General features: G+C 46.7%; 1 protein-coding gene across 1 annotated transcript in view; it reads right to left on the bottom strand.

The window, feature by feature from the left end:
• Sema5b (semaphorin 5B) overlaps nucleotides 1–6,954 on the bottom strand; it is a 45,240-nt gene extending 38,286 nt beyond the window's left edge. The window contains exons 1-2 of the mRNA XM_090345357.1: nucleotides 6,782–6,954; nucleotides 1,491–1,590 (exon numbers count right to left, since the gene is read on the bottom strand). Of these exons, the coding sequence (XP_090201483.1) occupies nucleotides 1,491–1,590; nucleotides 6,782–6,935 (254 nt within the window). The 5' untranslated portion in view covers nucleotides 6,936–6,954. The remainder of the gene's footprint in view (nucleotides 1–1,490; nucleotides 1,591–6,781) is intronic.
• Between the last annotated feature and the right edge of the window lie 12,421 nt (nucleotides 6,955–19,375).

Raw genomic sequence — 19,375 nt, 5'->3', positions numbered from 1 at the left:
GATCTCAGTCTCCTGAGTGCTAGGATTACAGGTGTGAGCCACCAGCACCTGGCTAATCCTGAGCTTTTTTTAAGACTAGTACTCTAACACTTGAGCCACAGATCCACTTCCAGCTCTGCCCCCACCCCCCCACCCCAACTTTGTTGTAGTTAATTGGAGATAAAAGTCTCATGGGCTTTCCTGCTTAGTCTGGCTTCAAGCTGAGATCCTCACCAGTACCCAACCTGGATATTATCTTGTGACATTTGCATGTAATACCTTAACACATAATGCTGGTGTAAAAATCATTTTTAACTGTTTTTAAGTGAAAAGAAAATACATTCAGCCTCGGTTTTGCATCAGCCCTGTGAAGTTGGCTTCACTAAGACTGTAATCCAGACTTTATAGATGAGGAAATTGAGCCTGAAAGTTCAAGCTCCCCCTAGAATAAGAACCTAGATCATTTGATCTCAGTTCAGAGTTTATTCGTGTCTTGCCACCTTTTCATACAACAGATGAAGAGGCAAAGACACAAAAAGACCAGGGGGCAAGTATGATGAGCTAGAGTAACCTAGAAGTGAACAACCCAATGGCTCCTGCCTCTAGGCCCGCTGAACCGTACAGATATCTGGCGCCGAGAGTAAGGAATTCAGAGCCTATAACACAGACTGGGATTAGGGGGCCTGGGTTTACTCCCATGCCTGTGCCATCTGGCTCTATGATTTGGGGGAAGGTCTTTTCCCCTCTCAAGGTCTCCTTTGGATCAAACTAGCCATTCTCAAAGTTGGAGAGGTCTATTCCCAGAGTTTCTGACTATGGAGTCAGAAAACTGATTTTGAGGCTAGGGAATTTCCATTCCCAACCAGCTCCCAGTTGCTGCAGGAGTTGCTGGCTCAGGAGCAGAATGAAACCTATGTAATAGGCCATCTCTAAGCTCCTTCTCCACCAGGGTCTGCAGTTATTCCATTTGTGAGAAATTAGCTCCTCTTACTCCACCCCAAAGTCTCTTGGGTCTCCCTAGGGAGCTTTATCTCTTGAATACCACAGGTGAACAATGGGGCTCAGGGGAGCAGGCCACAGAGATGCCCTTCATAAAAGAAGCACGTGGCTTGGGCCAGCACCCCAGCTGCAGGCTGCCAGCTGGCCAGCAGGGGGCTCCGGGGCACCTTCTCTTTGAGAGCTTCCAGAAAATTTGCCAGCTGGGCAGGTCCTGCCATAGAGGAGGGACAGGGGCAAAAGGTAACGAGCAGACATCTCTGCTCTCACTACTGCCAACCCCTGAAGAATGTAACTGGCTGAAATCAGGAGCTCTTAGGGAGTCATCTCCCTACCTCCAGCCCTGTACAATACCTCCATGAGGGACAAACATTTACATACAAGAAACAGTCTGGCAGAGGGGACCAGGACTCAGGATAAGAGTCTGTCCACAGTGCCTTCATCCAAAACAATATTCCCTCCATCCAATTCCACCCCCTTCAACTTCCATCCAAGTCTCTCCTGCACCTCATTACCTGGCTCCCACGATGAGCTGGTTCCTGGAGGGATCCAGAGCAAGCTGGGAGAAATCTCGGGCTCCAGGGTAGGTGAAGTTAGACACCCATGGCTTCAGATCTGGTAGAAGAGAAGGAAACCCTTTGGTTACTGTTGGACCAGAGTTCCCAGCTGCACTTGCCCACCTTGGAGCAGCCAGCTGTGTGGCCTTGGCTGGGAGAGGGGAGTACTGTTTCTGAGATTGGAAGAAGATTTTACACTACACACAGGGGAACTTTGAATCATTCTTGACTTTCCTCCAGATCTCCAGCAGCCATATCAGTACACATCCTGTCTGTTTTATCTCCAAGTCATTTCCCAAATCTATTCCCCATCCACTATAATGCACCCTCATCTCTTGTCCTGGATTGGTTCCAACAGATTCCCAACCTGCCCCACCCACTCCTGCCCACTCCAGTCCCCTGTCACAAGGCCACTAGAACAATCTTTCTAGCATGCAAATGTGGCTATGCCACTCTGAAGCTTTAGATCCCTTCCCAGCTCCCTAGGAAAAGATCCAAGTCCTCTCATCTTTGGGTTTCTAGCCTTGCTGTCCTCCCAAGCTGTCTGCCTAGCAATTATTTGACTAAATAAAAGAACCATCCTTACATGCCCTTGAACTCTATGCTCCAGCCACACCAAACTAGAACATAGTTCCCAAACCCATCTCACAGAGCCTGCAAACCTTTGTGCCTCCATACAATAGCACTGTCCCTGCCACCCCCATTCCCTGACCCCCACAAACAGGATGTAGGGCTTCCATAGCTTTCTGCTTTACTGGCATCAGAGTTCCACCACAATATGCATCTGGCCAATGGTTTGTCTTGAAGACCAAGAAAGATCTTTCTTTGTTTCTTCCCTTCCATCCCTCTTCCTTTCTTCTCTCCTTCCATCCCTTCCTCCCTCCCTCTACTCCCTTCCTTCCTTCCTTCCTTCCTTCCTTCCTTCCTTCTTCCTTCCTTCCTTCCTTCCTTGTCAGTTGTGGGGCTTGAACTCAGGGCCTGGGCAATATCCCTGAACTTTTTCTTCTCAAGACTACCACGTTGAACTACCATACCACTTCCAGTTCTCTGGTGCTTAATTGGAGATACATGTCCCATGGACTTTCCTGCTCAGGCTGGCTTCAAATCACAGTCCTCAGATGTCAGCCTTCTGAGTAGCTAGGATTACAGATGTGAGCCATCTGGGCCTGGTAGAAAAATCTTTCTTCTTGGATCTCTAGGTTCAGCCTTGCAACTAGCAATATTTGGATGCATGCATGAATAATTCTTAATTTCTTTTGCCAGGAGAATCAGGTCTTCGGGTAAGATTCTATACAAGTAAAAGGGATGGATTCTGGGAGGTTCCCTGTCTTTAAAAAGGTTCTTCCAGCCAAAGCCTGTCAAAAGGACTGAGTGGGCAGAAAGTGGACCTTGCAGCTCACTGGATGAAGCCGGAGTAAACTGAAACTGTGCTGGCTGACTCCTTGTTCCTTCCCATGGGAGATTCACTTTTCCACCATGGTGCACAGCTCCTTAACAGATTTTGCTCCATCCATGACTCTCAGCCAGGAGGGAATTAGCACCAGTAAGGATGGAGCTGTAAAGCGAGGAACCCTTACACTGATGGGATAAAGAAGATGAAAGGTGAAGCGCTGTACTATCTCCCTTCAGTACATTAGTGACTCACTTACATAAGGCTCAGAAGAGAGAGGGAGAGGGAGAGAGAGAGAGAGAGGGAAATCCAAGGGAAATAAATCATTGCTCATTATCCCTCCACTACAGAGTAAAAGCAGCCCTTCATTTCTGCACGACAGGCAAACATTTAATCGCTCCCTGGAGAACTGGAAGATTTTTTTTTTTGAATTGCATGTTTTTCAGAAAATTGTGATGTGCATGATTAAAAAAAAGAATAAATTCTGCAGCAAAATGGAACAAACTCCTTGGGCCCACTCCTGCTCCCAGCAGGTGACAAGGGGTTGGCAAGAATTGTGATATCACCTTAATGGTATTTGGGTTTGTAAGTATAATGAATGGATCTAAAACTGAGTGAGTTGTATTTTTTCTTTTTTTGCTGACATCAGCCCCACTCTTGGAAATCATGGGAGGTTGTTGGACAAGGACTCTCCTTCCCTGGAAAGGCCTGGATTCTAACCTCTGCACATTCTCCTTTTCCTTCTGTTCTGCTGAGTGGTATGTCACTGGCACTCTGCATGGGCTCAGCCTATTCCCCTGTGTGTGGTCCCCATGAGAGCAGATGCTTCCAACAGCAGCAAACAGGCCGTGCTTCAGCTCCCCCATCCTTGCAGACAAGGGCATTCCACATGTGGGCAGCTGAATGGGAGAGCAGTGCACATGGCCTGACCTGTCCATCTCCATTCAGGGCCTTTATCTCAGGGAAGATGACAATGGAAGCGGAGGGTGGGAGACCCTTGCAGTTCTGCTCCTCTCTTCCAGCCCCAAAGGAATGCACATGGGTAAGTGGCGAAGGGCAAGGAGAGAGGTGGCTGGGCACAGTGCCTCGGTGCCTGGGGAGCCTTGGGAAGGGAGCCAACTTCCTCTTATTAAACAGGCAAAGGGGACCGGAGGGAAGGCTGTCTTTAAAACACCAAGCACGTCCTGAGATCTGTGTGCAGCAAAAGCTTTGGACAGCGACTTTAAGAGAAAAATGACATTCTCCATGACGCGCCTGTGATTTTAATTATAGTCAATTCAATTACCCACTTTGTGGATTAACCACTGCTGGTATTAACTCCAGGCTGGTTTCTCCCTGCTGTCGAGAAAGGGCAAGCTGTGGCAAACAACAATATGAAGGCTGAGAAGAAACCCAGGTGGCCCCCTTCAAAGAAACCCCAGGAGAAGATTGAACCTTACAAAACACAAAACCTCCCATCAGCTTTTGCAACTGGCAGCTGCTCTAGCATATTTAGGGGTTGTTCACAGATCTGTCAGGTGGCAGAAGAGAGGGAAGCTCACAGCTACAAGGTGGGAGGCCTGCACATTAGTCAGAAATGCAGCATGTTGTCGGAGGGAGTCTTGGAAGCCAGGTGGTTGGATGTGCTAGAGTAGGGCCGATTCTCTAGAACATGGTACCAGTCCCTCATCTGAGGAAACCATGTCACTGCTGTATGTATGTTCAGCAGTACCAGAAATGTAGAGGGACCAGGGAAACAGTTCAGGTTTGTGACATGTTGGGCCAGGAATGAAAGGCATAGCCTTTGGGAAATAAATATAGATGCCTGAGCACCCACAGAAATGTTTGCTTACCTCTGGGGCCCAATGGCACTTTCTCTTGGCTGGCACCAAGCAGGGATTAGAGAAAGTTGCTGATTCCTGGACATTGGTGCTTCACACCTGCCATCCTAGCTCCTCAAGAGACTGACATCTAAAGGTCATGGTTCAAAGCCAGCCTGAGCAAGAAACTCTTGTGAGACTTTTATCTCCAGTGAACCACCACCAACAGCAGTGGCTGTGGCTCAAGTGGTAGAGCGCTAAGCTAAGGGACAACATGCAGGCCCCAAGTTCATGCCCCAGTACACACACACACACACACACACGCACGCACGCATGCATGCACAAAAGATGATATCAGTATGCTTCCTCAGCAATTCACAAGTATACACACACACACACATCGGTAAATAGAAAGGAAAAGTCAAAGCTGTAGGGACGGAGAAGGGTTGGCAGGTTCCTTCGTTTTGTAAGCAGGTGGGTGGGATATCATGTTCATCTGAAGATCACAGATGATCTCATGAGACCCAGGCACTGAGACCCCATGTCCCACCTTGCTTGTCCTTCCCCTAGTCCATGTGTCCTCTTACAAACCAGCTTACAAGAAGGGGAAGGTAAAAAGGATTCCTCTGACTCAGAGGGGCCAATCACACGGCAAACCCTCCAAGAGGAAACGCCCCTAAGGAGCTGTCCCCTCAATCTGAACCCACCCTAGCAATTCTGCTCCTCTGTTTCTCCAGTAGGGAAAGCCCTGTGGGGACAGCCACCAGCACTCCAAGAGCCATCAGAAGTCTGAGGGTGTTCCTGCATTTTGTACGCTTAGGAGATTGCTAATTTCCTCTAATCCACTTAAGCCTTCAAAGCTAGGGGATCCCAGCTCAAATAAGGCAGCAGCAAGAAGATATCTGGAAACCTTCTTCCTAGAGATGGGAGCCAGCCCACAGCTGGGAGCCCACACTCCCAGAACTCCCTTAGTCTCCATCCTAGCAGTCCCACCCCTTATCCATGTGGCTCTTTAAGTTCCCCAGCCAGCCTTGGACTTGATGATTGATTTTCTGCTCTGGTTTCCATCTTGTCTGATCCTGCTGGCCATGGGCCACCCATAGGACAGGGCTTTGTGCTTTCCTACGCAGGGCCCAGTGGGACAGAGACCATGTGATTGCCTTACAGTGAGCAGCAACATTTGGAGACTGTCCTTGAGACCTGATTCTGAACAGTCTCTCCAGCATCCAAGGCTTGTGAAAGGGGGAGACAATTCTGCGTCCCTGTGCACCTCCCCCGCCAGGTTGTTCTGAGGAAGGAGTAGCCCCAGTCGTAATCAGACTCAAGAACCCAGGATTCTGGAAATGACATCTGCAGATGGCAGTATGCATGGTGGCATGTGAAATGTGAATATGTTTGTGAGACAAGTAGAGACCCTCAAATTGGTTAATAGGTCATGGGAGAACATTCGGGACTCTCTAGAATTTGCATTTTATTTTATTTTTTGGATTATCATCAAATATATATACTAATTTTAGACTCATGGAGAATTTATGGGCCCTTTGGAATATGTCCAGAGATTTACAAATTCCAGTTTGAGAAATACTTTTACGAAACACTCCCATGCTCTCCCTCTACACAAAGGGGAATAATGAGTCATCCAGAGTCCCGTTCACGGGGGGCTCCCAGGACTCTACAGCCAGGCATTCCTGCAGCAGATTTAGGGCAAGATAGAAGCCTTCTAGGGATCTCCAGGGACTTCTTAAGGCATGAGTCCTCTTGCTTCTTCCCTGAAAGAAGCCAAGAAATGGAGCTTGGCCTTCCAGAACAGATAGAACTGAGACCACCAACCAATCCTGACCACTCCAACGCAAGGTATCCACTAATTCATTCTCTAGAAAGGCAACCCCCTCTCCCCATACATACAGATGCAGGACCTGAATAAATGATGCTGATCTATGATCTGTTCTTAAAATAAGCTATTGTTAGAGGGGGAAGAGTCTCAGGGCTTCTAACATCCAGGCAGACCCTACCCAAGTCTGGTCTGAGTCCTTCAGGACAACCAAATGGGCTGTTCTCACCTTCGAAGGCCACAACGGGATGTTCCTGCCGAGTGCACAGCTGCTGGTCACTGGTGGACTCACTGGAGACATCTTGGGAGTTGCAGAGTTGGGACACCAGCAGGGTGAGGCTGTGCAGGAACAGTGAGATAGCCAAGGGTCCTGGGACCACCATGATGGCCCCCTTCTGCAGTCCTAACTCCTGGAGGCAAGCTGGGAGGAAGACCTGCAATGCAGAACTCAGTCTTACTAAGTGTTCCCTCCATCATGGCTCATATCTCCATTTCCTCATGACTGTCGGTGGCCCTACGGGGTTTAAAAGATACATTTGTATTGCATCTATGTTACTCAGAGTTTACTCTGCCCTAGTAATGCAAAGTTATAGATCATATCTTGAAAGCTAATTTCCCTTGTAATGGTCTTCTGAGCAAAACTGACAAATTACAGAGCCTTTTCTATTATGATCCCAAATGCTTTAAAATGTGTTTCAGTGATAAAGGTGGGATATCCACTTAATAACTAGATCTGGGGCCATGGGGAATCATCCGCAGAAAGAAAAACTTGGACCTAAGTCCAACTTAGACCTTACAAGGAAGAATGCCAATTGGATAAAAGGTTAAATGTTAAGAATAAGAAAATTTAGGCAGAATTCTTCATACCATGGAATGGAAAACTATGGCTCGAAAACTAGAAATTGGGCCAGGAATTTGGCTTAGTGGTACAGTGCTTGCCTAGCATGCATGAAGGCCTGGGTTCAATTCCTTGGTACTGCATACATAGAAAAAAGCCGGAAGTGGTGCTGAGGCTCAGGTGGTAGAGTTCTCGCCTTGAGAAAAAGAGCCCAAGGACAGTGCTCAGGCCCTGAGCGCAAGCCCAGGACTGACCAAAAAAAAACAAAACAAAACAAAACCTAGAAGTCATGGAAGAAAAGACTGATGAATTTGACTACATTGAAAGCACACTTCTGTGTGCCCACCCCACTCAAAAGAACACCAAAAGGAATCAAAATCCAAATATAAACTTGAAACAAATACTTGCAATTCATATCACCAACAAGGGACTAATATTCCTAAACACATAAGAACTGTTAGGAGTTAGTCTGAGGCCAGCTGAGGAAAAAGTTAGTAAAACTATCTCACCAACAAGCTGGGTGTGATAGTACATGTCTATAACCTAGTCACTCGGGAGGTAGAGGTAGGAGGATCTTGGTTCAAGGCCAGACAGGGCAAAATTGAGAGACTTATCTGAAAAACAAAGAAGCCCTATCTGAACAGAACAAAAGTACTTAGGGTTGCAGCTCAAGTGATAATGGGTTTGCCTAGCAGGCATGAGATCTGAGTTCAATTACTGGTACTGCCAAAAAAAAAAAAAAATAAGCCAGGAAAAGTAAAGGCCAGCAGTCCAGTAGAAATGGGTAAAGGACAGAGAAACAAGCATTGCTTTAAATACTTTGATATTTATTCTCACCCCTACCAAGAATGACGCAAATTTACATTTAGACTGGGATCCTATTTATCATTTACTAAGTTAGCAAAACTTCAAGGCAGACAGCACATTCTTCCAATACTAGGGCTTGAACCCGTGGCCTCATATCTTCCCTCAGCTTTCTTGCTCCTAGCTGGTGCTCTACCACTTGTGACACACTTGTGTCCAGTATTTGCTGGTTAATTGGAGATGGAGTCTCCCAGACTTCTCTGCTCAGGCGGGCTTTAAACTGTGTTCCTCCAGCTCTCAGACTCGTGACTATCTAGGATTACAGGCAGGAGCCACCAGCATGCACACAAAACAACATACTTTTGGTGGCTGTGGGGAGAAGGGCCTTGTCCTATACTACTAGAATGAGCAAAATGTCACAAGCTCTGTGGAGAGGAAGATGGAGGACCCTAGCAAAACTAATTACACATTCATTACCCTTTGATCCAGTAGCCTAATTCTGGGAGTGGGGTTATAGACTAGCGTCAATTTATAAACTACACAACTGCATTGTAAGGTAATGTACAAACCTGGATGTCTATTTTAAAACCCTATGATGATTTAACAGAGCAATTGTTATATGCACTGAATTGAATAACCAAGCTCTGGGGTTCTGGGAAATGTAGCACAGCAGTACAGCCTTTGCTTCACATGTAAAAGGCCTGGGATTCTATCCACAAACAGAAGAGAGAAGGAGGAAGGGAGGGAGGGAGGGAGAGAGGAAGAGAGAGAGAGAACAAAATATTTAGACTTGTATTTTACATGTTGTTTTTCAATTCATTTCTCTAGTAATTTAGTTTTATTGAATTCTACGTAAGTATCCATCTGCAACAGACTGTAAATTGAAACATCAAACCTGTTCCTCTGCTACAGATAGCCAAGAAGCAAAAATAGACCACAGAGGCTCCTGCACGGTGCACAACGACTTGCGTATGAGGTTTCTCACCACGAAATTCTTTGAAATAGCAGAAGGACAACTAAACAAAACACGCAAACATCTAGAAATGGGAGGCTGCTTAAAACAAGTGAGGGCATTTTTCTCTGTCATGGAACACTATGCAGCTGTGGAAAGGAATGTTATTTTTTCTGCTTCTATAAAGTGAAAGATAGCATAGATCAGGGACTTCTGTTATCCGCTGGAGCAGGTGAGGGGGTTCCAAAGCCCCTGGACAAGTGAGAGCCAGGGGATAAGCACAGGGCTTCTCCTCCCCCTGAGACCTAAGTCTTCTTCCCTCTTTCCACCCTACCCAGACCTTTCTAGGTCTGGAAACCGACAGCACCATGATTTCCTTCCTGCCTGTTTCCTCTCCCGTGGGAATGGAATGATACCCCATCACTAAATTGCTGCTGGCCTTTGAAGAACTGACACACAGACAACAGCGGACACAGCCAGCCTACACTCGCCAAAAAATTCCATTTTGAATCTCTTGGTCTGCAGGCACAGGCAAGCATGAGCATTTTTAGCCCTTCTAGAAGGGCCTGGCCATACCTCTTTGGCAGAGACCCTCTGGGAGGCAAGATGGATCCAAACTTCTCCCACACTGCCTCTGGAGTTTCTCTCCATATTAGGTTTGGGCTTCCTGCTGCTGGACTGCAAAGTGAGGGAAGGAGGGACTTGGCTCTGATGTCCATTCCTTGGTGCTTACCTCTCCCCTGTCACTCGCTTGCAAACCTCCTCCCCCCACAAAGCCATAGGGGTGGGAAAGAGGCATTAAGGAGCAGGCCTGGCCTCTGAGCCAGAGAACATGAGGTCAAAACAATTTCTGCCTGTCTTAGTTTCCCTACCATTAATTTCACCGGCAATTAGAAGTTAGTTCCTTTAAAACAGTGGCTTACGGTAGTAAGCTAAGAACACTGGGGTGGCACTAGGGGATTCCTTCTTGCCCCTTGATCCTGAGCCTTCTATACTACCTTCCTCTACTCTCTGGCTCCATTTCTGCCAGGTGGATTGGACAGTGTGCAGGGCTTCCCTCACTCCCTGAGTCTTGCCAATGGAAGGAGAGAAGAGATGAGTGGGAGCCTGTCCCATTCCTGTTTCTACACTGGCCCCTCACTCCTGCCTTTGAAGCTAGGGTGATACCCCTCCCTGGTTACCAGCCCAAAGTGCTGCACATGATCCTGCATGGTTCCCAAACCCCTTCCCACAACTCCGAATATACTTTCTTTATTAAGTTGCCTTCACATTTCCCAATCTGAGGGTGTCATTGGTTTCTTAAGGGTTCTCTGACTGAAAGAACACCTTATTAGTGAGACCGGCAGTATGTAAACATCCCGCAAGGCTTTCTTCATCAGTCCTCGTGGGCATCTCAGATAGGATGACAATGCTAAGTCATCCAGGTAGGATTGTCACTCTCCAGGACTCAGGCCTGTGCTCTATGTGGTCAGATCCTGATCCCCAGGAGCCTGAATCAGGGGTACAACCCAGGTCCCTTCTCCTCTTCCAGGCCTTAGAATAGAAAGCTCTTCATTACTACAGCAGAAGTCCTATTCCCATTATGGATTTTATGTAAATATGTTCTCCACGTCCTTCTTGAATCAATAATTGCTAGATTAATATCAATGCATACACCTGGGTCGCAGCACAGCACAGTTTGTTACAGGGGACAGGAAGAGACAATCAAGATGTGATGGGGGAGGGGTGTAGAGGCAGGGAAGAATGAATGCAGGGCCTGCATCTGGGATCTTCTCTACTCAGATGCCTTTCCTCCAAGGTAGGGAGGAGAGAGGTAGCAAAAGAGGATGGTGGCTGTGTCACCCAGAGACAAGTGACAGCACATCAGGACAGCTGCAGATCAGTGTCCCAGGCCTTGGGCATTGACTCCAAGTGTCCCACAGGGGCTCCTGCACAGGCCTTTTCCTCTCTTGGCATAGAAGCTGGTAGGTCCTGAGAGGGTACTAAGCAGTGTCTGAGAAGCAGGACAGCAAATAAGAGCTGGAGTTTGGGATGCCAATGGCCAGGGCAGAGGCTGATGAGCCAAGGCTTCCAAGATGGCACATTTCAGCGGGCAGAGCAAAGTTGCCACAAGAAAAATGAAAGAGTGGTGGTGAACACTGCAAAATCTGACCTTTACAGAGGAGTTCTAGATACTCTTGAAGTATCCCCATTCTCTCCCTTTCATCCACAGCCAAAGGTATAAGTCCCAGCACACAGAGATCTTCAACCCAGCCAAAGCCACTTGTGCTGGGGCAGTCCTGCAACCAACACAGACCAACCGGGAGCTCTTTCATAGCAATTTGGCCCCAAGAGTCAAGTCTGTCTTTGCAGATGAACCTAAAACGTATGAGACTGGGGTATGATTGGTCATCTTCCACTGTCCTTATGGGTGAGGACAACCTAAAGATCGAGACCAATAACAGATGGGAAGTCGAAGCTCAAAGAATGCCCACAGTTCATCAGTTCCAGCCTTGTCCTGAGGTCTGACTCCATCTTATGTCCATGAACTGCCCCGCTCCAGATTCCACTTGGCTGGAGCCACCTGTCTAGAGGGCTGAGAAGGTTCTGAACATGGAAAGTTGCCTCTGCCCCTCAATAATCTAGTCTGTGCTGGAAAGGAGGAAGGCCAGGACAGACATCAGCAGGTAATGCTGTGGACAACTCCTAGTCTGACACAAGCCAGGTGACCTCAACAGGTGGCCGATGAGGAGAGTGATGGAATCATCCATAGGCATGCAAGAAGGACATCTCTCCTTCTTACCTGGTCCAAGATAGGGTGAGTGGTATCCTGTGAACTGCTTGCCTTTGTTTGGTATTCTTTACTCTTGTGCTAAGCATAGTGCTACAAGACAGGTGGAAGCTGTGATGTTGACACAGGATGAGCCCTGCTCCACCAAACCCCAGACTCCTTCCCTAGGTCTGAACCTGGGACACACCCTATCAATTTGTTATTTATTTATTTATTCTTAGACTAAGGATTAAACCCGGGGCCTCATGTGAGCCATGAGCCCTACCCTAACCCTGACATTTTTGTTTCTCTGGTTTCTCTGTCTTTAATATGGAGAAAATATTACTCATCTCTTAGGGTTGTTTCATGGATGACTAAATATATTATTTTGCTAGAGGTTTGGCTCAGCTATAGAGCACTTACTTAGTAAGTGCATGGACCATGAGGTCCTGAGCTCAAACCCCAGTACTGACAATAAATAAATAAATTCCTCAAATGGTTTAGAACAACACCCTCTGATCTAAAGTGCCAACTATTATTATTAGATATTTATTACAGATCAGATGTTTAATCCCTTATTTTTGCCAAATACCATTACTATCCAAATACAGTTTGGCTTCTTATACTTAAAAGCAAATATTTCTAAGACAAATAGGAATTTCTCTTTCTAGTACATGTATGTAGTCTGATGCTGAAACAGTTTCAGAATTTCTCCACCAGCCGAGATCGGAGGCCATCCAAGTTTCCTTAGGTTTGTGGAGTCTCCTGGAAAGCCCTGGGCTTGGGAGGCTGCTGTATTGGGTGCAAATCTTGGATTCTTCATTCAGTCGTAAGACTAACAAGTCCTTGTCTTAGAGAGAAGGCCTTGAAGCACCTAGAACTAAGGCTATCACAGACCAGGCCTTCTGTGAACACATTTGTACAGGTTGATGGGTATGAACGATGCATTCCGCTGGCTTCTGTTTATATTCAGCTGTTTCCATGAAACTTCACTAAGTGCCTGCTGATCACCTACCAAGTGCCAGGCCTTGCATAGATAGGGACGTGTGGGTGAGGGAGTCTCACAAGACAAAAGCCTGGTCTCTATCTCAAACATATTACAGCCTAATGGAGGACAGGAGATACGTTCCTGAATGGCAGCGATAGTGACCCCGCCCTGGGGGTTGTGAATGGGGAAGGGGGCACAGTAAGCCAGTCTTACCCTGTCTCTGGGCTGCTTGTCACTGACATGGTGGCAGGGTGCTCTAGGAGCGGGGGAAGGGAGGAGAGGCACCACCTGACTCTTGCTATTTTGGGAAACCCTGAGCCAGGAGAAAAGCATTTTCCTAACCCTTCAGCCAGAGCTTCTCTTGCATTTGCTCACACTGCTGCTCCAATTCCCTGTGGGTCCTTGCTATGGGGTCACTCTAAAAGTGCCTGGAGGCGTGTGAAGGCTTGTGCCTGTATGGGAGAGAGCTCACACCCACACCAGGCACCATTCTCTGGAACTTCTCCAGGGCTTATTTTCCCAGCACAGACAGTAGGCAGATTAGATGTAACCACAGAGGGGATAAATCTCAGAGTGATGGTGAGGGAGGGTGAGAGAAGGGCAGAAGGCCAGGGCCAGAGTGGTCCGGAGGCCCCCAGGGACAGGGACCTTGCTGGGACAGAGATAAAGGAGAAGGGAATGAAGAGTCTGTATGTGTTAATGTCAAATCCCCCACAAAGCCCAAACTGCCTCCCTCCAGAATATTCTTCTTGTATCACTGTGCCCTCCCCTGCTTGCTGGAGAGCCAAATGTTCAGATGATCATCAGAGAACCATCAATTCATCTGTCACTTTGTTCAATAGGAGGAAAAGCAATGGGTCCCAGCTCTCTTACAGTTTCCCAAAATATAGGTAGCACATCATCAGGGAGAAGATGCTAAGAGTGTCTTATAAGGTATAAGGTACCTTGGGATAACAGAAAAGGTTGTCCACGGGAGCTGCCACGGTGACATCTGTCAAGCAAGGCTTGGAAGGAAATGAAGTAGAGCTCTCCCAGCCATTGATGCCAAGAGCACTCCAGACGGAGGGGACAGCATGGGCAAAGACTTGGCTCTAGACATTCTCAGCTAAGATGTTGAGATGCAGACAGAGAGATGTGCAGAAAGAGAAGAGTCTGGAAAAGAAGATGGAGGCCAGATCAAATCTAAATCCCCAAGAGGCTTTCTTCTGCTCACAGAAGGACTTGGCAATAGGCTGGGACTATCCAGTTAGTTCTTTGAAAAATCAAGTGACAGTGAGTGGGTGGGTGGGAGGAGGGATTTAACACAGGGTATATGTCATGGGCAAGTCTCAGTATTGGAATCAAGGACAGCCCAGTCTTGCATCTGGAACACAGCACATAGAGCATCCTTATGGTAATCACACCAGTTTCACTGCAGGGCTGGGCCCCAGGTAGAGGCAGAAAGAAAGAAACTGGAAACCCAGAATAGAGGGCATGTGAATGATAGAGCTACATCCAGGCAGAAACACTAAGACCTCTGAAATTGCTGCTGACAAGGAAGGTAGCAGGCAAGCCCCTTTTCATTTTGATTGAGAAAAAAAAAAAAAAGATGTGTGACTGGGTACCAGTGACTCATACCTGTAAACCAAGGTTTCAGACCAGCCCAGTTCTTGAGACCTCATCCCAACGGAAAAAGCTGGGCAAAGTGGTTCATGTCTGTCATCCAAGCTAAATGGGAGGGTAAATAGGGTCAAAGTCCAAAGTCCAGACCAGCTTGGGTGAAAAGCAAGACCCTAACTCAAAAGTTGGCAATGCAAAAGCAAGCAGTAGAGCATGAAACTCTAAGTTAATTCCCCAGTACCGTTTTTTTTGTTTTGTTTTGTTTTGTTTTTAAGTATAATGAGAAAGCATAATTACTGACCCTAAAGCTAAAAATGGCTGGAATAGATTGAGCATGTGCCAGGCACTGTGGACACACTTGGTCTGCTAAGTCTCTTGGCAACTTGGCAAGAAAGCTGAAAGATAGCCTTAAAATCAGCATTCTCATTTAACCAGTGGGAAAGAGAGGTCATTAGATCAGAGGAACTGGCCCAAGGTCCCCACATGGGTTAACAATGCAGCTGAGCTATGACCTGGAGACTTTGGGTTGCAAATGCCTGCTTGGCCAGTGCTGCACTCACCATCCTTCCTGGAGGACTCACTGGCCCAGACCTGCGGGCACATTCCATGGCACTGGCTCCACACCCTCCAAGCTGTTTGCAGAGTCTAATTTAGTTTCCTGAGTTGGCTTTTTTTCCCCCCAAGGAGAGCACTTTCTAGCTATAAATTATTAAGCTGACTTCCTGCTGCAAATCAGCCTCCTGTGAGTTGGGCCGCAGAAGCCCGTTTTCCAGGTCCTGGATGGCTCTGGAGAAATAAATTCCAGGGGTTCCAGATGGACAGGGCAGAGTCAAGAGCTGGAGTCACCTACTGACAGCTGCCTGGCAGCTTCTCCCAGCCTGGGTCTGACAGCCGGGGGTGAGCATTAGTGAGGAAGCAAAGATTCTTTCTCTGGCCCCCACCTCAGGGGAAGGGGTTCAGGCTGGTCCATCTCCAAACCCCTCCCTCCTTGCTTCCTTTCAAAGTCTCTACTTGGCTATCTGCCTGGGAAAGGGGGAGAAAAAGAGAAGGAAAAGAAAATGAGAGGAAACAAAGGGGAAAACAAGAGCAGGAAAGAATGTTTCCAGCTACAATTTGGCTGATGAAGTCATGGGGTGGGGTGCCCCTTCACCCCCAGTCTCAGCCCAGGTCACCAGATACACAGCAGTAGGCTGCTCTGTGGAGGCAGAGACACCTTCCTGCCACCCAAGGCTCACCACCTTGGGAGGCTGAGCCCAGCCAAACTCCGGACAAAGATAAGATTGTGATGCAGATTCCTCCCAGTGCTCTCAATACAGCAGATTCCACACAGATTTTCTTCCTTTCTTCCCAGTTAAACTGGTCTGAGGAAGACACAGCGCCCAGAGGACAGATGGGGACCAGATGCAGGGGCAGAGGGCAAGGGCTGAGTGGGGATAGCCTGGAAACACTTTTGAGGTCTGGAACCTTTTGAGGGTTAAGGGAAGCCTCCCCTTCTTACTGTGCGCTTTCCTAGAGTAAGCTCATTACTTGCCTCTGTATTTTTTAGTCCCAACTCTGTGGCTGTGTATGTGTTCTCTCTTCCATGCAGTTTTCCACCTCCAAATCATGCATTTTGTCTCATCAAGGTTGGGAAGTTCTTCTAAAGTTCTATGCTCATCCCTCCAACTGCAACTAAACCCATAAGAAGATAAAAGGAAAACAGGATCACAAAAGTTTAACAAGAGGGCCCATTTGGTCCAATCATGAATGTGTACTCTGCAGATGAGGAGACTGAGGCTTGGGAGAGAACATCCAGCTCAAGCCTGGATAGGGGAGATAGTGGCAAAACCAAGACTAGGTAATAAAACATGAACAGCTACATTACTATATACCAGGCAGGCTCTGTACTTGAATATATTCCCTAATCCACACTTAACCTTTGTGGGTTAAGCACATACTAATTTATCTCTATCCATGGATGGGAACACTGAACCAAACCAAACAAAGAAATTGAAAAAGTCAAATCTGTAGAAGCTACATCTATACCCTGGTAGCTGGGGATCTAGGATCTGGCCCGATACCTGGTCTTAGCTCATCATACAGGACTTAGCCATTCAGAAACAGTGTGTGTGTGTGTGTGTGTGTGTGTGTGTGTGTGTGTGTGTGTGTGTGTGTGTGAGTCCCAGTGCATGCCTGCACACATTCCAGTACTGGGATGCAAACCCAGACCCTGGGAATAACCCTATACTCTACACCCCTACTTCCAGTTTTTTGTTGGTTACTTGGAGATAAGAGCCTTATGACTCCTGTCTGAGCTTCTTCAAACCGTTATCCTCAGATTTCCGCATCCTGAAATGGCTGGGATTATAAGCATGAGCCAGGGGCAGCCAGCTAGAAATGCCACTTTTTAACACAGCCTTAAGAGAAGAGTTCAGGCCATTGCAGGGAAACCTCCCAAGCACCATCTGCAATCACAGTCACTGTGGATGCAGTCTGGCCTATCCCTTTGAATATAGTGAGTCAACTAGCAAGAGCATACAGCCATGCCCACTGACTGGGAAAAGCAAGTGTGAACGTCTTGAGGGCAGATTGATAGAGGAGTGTAAGTCTGTGGAGGAAGTGGGCCAAACTCCCAGGGAAAGAGCCTACCACAGGAAAGAGATGGCTGAATGTCCTCACTAGATCCCTGCTTCATGGAACTGTAGTGTGCCTTCAAGAAATAACGTGCCTTGCCCCCATCAGCAGGGTCCATGATGGTAGCACTCAGGTAATATGATAATGAGTAGGGTTTTATTTCCTGATTCTCCAATATTCTGTAATATTTTATTGTTTTTGTAAGGAAAGAGAAAACAAAGGAGACTGGCCTCTTTTAATTACTCAAATTAAATGCTAAGGATGTTGCCAAACACATATCCCGCTTATCTATTCATTAGCACAGCCTCATGTCCCCTCCCCATGGGCAGGCATGCTGTGAAAACATTTTACTATCAGATATTCTGTGGCTGGCTTTATAAAAAGGAAACTACATTTGAAAACATGCCTATAGCTCAAAAGCAGATGCATAAGCCAGAAAAAAAAATGTCTAGATTTTCTTCATTTTTTTTTTCTACCACAGGCTCGCTTAGCACAAAGCTTTGCAGGGAAGGTCAATTACTCCACATTCTCCTGAGCATGGTTCTTCTATATCTACATAGTTTATCACTGAAGAGAAGGATAGTGGTGGTCGCATAACAATGTGAATGTGCTGAATGTTGCTAGAGCATGCCCTCGGTGGTGGTTAAAATAAACTGGTGGAAATGTAAGATAGTATGGCTAACTATGGAAAACTACCATGGCAGTTCCTCAAATGTTAGTGTGTATGTGTGTGTGTGTGTGTGTGTGTGTGTGTGTGTGTGAGAGAGAGAGAGAGAGAGAGAGAGAGAGAGAGAGAGAGAGAGAGAGAGAGAGAGAGAGAGAGAGAAACTGGGGTTTGAATTCTGGGTCTTGTGCTATCACTTGGCTTCTTTTTGTTTTATTTTGTTTTTGTCAGTCATGGGGCTTGAACCCTGGGCCTGAGCACTGTCCCTGAGCTTTTCAGCTCAAGGCTACCACCCTACCCCTTGAGCCACAGCACCACTTTTGGGTTTCTAGTGGTTAATTAGAGATAAGAGTCTCACAGACATTAGTGCCCAGACTGGCTTTGAACTTCAATCCTCAGATCTCAGCCTCCTGAGTAGCTGGGTGTGAGCCACCTCACCTGCCAGCAGCACTTGGCTTTTTTGCTAAAGGTTGGTACTCTTACCCCTTGAATTATACAAACATTTCCCACCCCTTGACTAATTGGAAATAAGAGTCTCATGGACTTCCCTGCTCCAGCCGACTTTAAATCAAGACTCTCGGGCGTGAGCCATTGCTGCTCACCTTCAAATATTAAATATTTGCTCTACCACTTGATCTAGCAATTCTACTTTTGGGGTTATCTATTTAAAAGGATTGAAAAGCACACTGTGGAGGAGGTAGTTGTGCTCCCTTTAGCTGTTTGCCTGGGTAACATATTCAAAAGCGATATTAGTCACAATGACCAAAAGTGGATGCAACCTAAGTGTCCATCAATGAATGAATTAATAAACAAAATGTGGTACATATCAGCAACAAGAGGAATATTATTCAGCCTTCTAAAGGATGGGAATGATGACACGTTACAACATGAAAAAACATGAGACTCTATGTGAAGAGAAAAACAAGGCAGTTATAGACACATGAAGAAATGCTCAACATCTCTGGTCATAAAAGAAATGCAAATCAAAACAACTCTAAGATTCCACCTCACTCCAGTTAGAATGGCCAGGATCAAGAAAACTAATAACAACAGATGCTGGAAGGGATGTGGCCAGGAGGGATCACTATTACACTGTTGGTGGGAGTGCAAACTCTTTCATCCACTATGGAAAGCAGTGTGGCAGTTCCTCAAAAGACTAAACATAGAGCTCCCCTATGACCCAGAAATTCCACTACTTGGCATTTACCCAATCATCCAGAAACAAGGACATTCTAAATCCACCCAGCACAACAATGTTCATTGCAGCACTATTTACCATAGCAAAGATATGGAACCAACCTAGATGTCCCTCACTTGATGAGTGGATCAACAAGATGTGGTATTTGTACACAATGGAATTCTATGCTGCTGTCAGAAAGAATGACATCGCCCCATTTGTAAGGAAATGGAAAGACTTAGAAAAAATCATATTAAGTGAAGTAAGCCAGACTCAAAGGAACATAGGCTCAATGGTTTTCCTCATTTGTCATAATCAGTAGAAACCTTGGGCTCTCCTAGCAGAGATTTGCAATAGAGCAAAACCTAGATACATAAGGCCATATAGTATGAGGCTAAATGAAAGGACCTCTAGGATATAGAAACTAAAGCCATATAAT

This window comes from Megascapheus bottae, chromosome 1, assembly GCF_031878675.1.
Source record: "Megascapheus bottae isolate mThoBot1 chromosome 1, mThoBot2.hap1, whole genome shotgun sequence".
NCBI lineage: Eukaryota > Metazoa > Chordata > Mammalia > Rodentia > Geomyidae > Megascapheus > Megascapheus bottae.
Note: the sequence above shows the minus strand (reverse complement) of the source record. Positions and strands in the feature narration are given on the sequence as shown.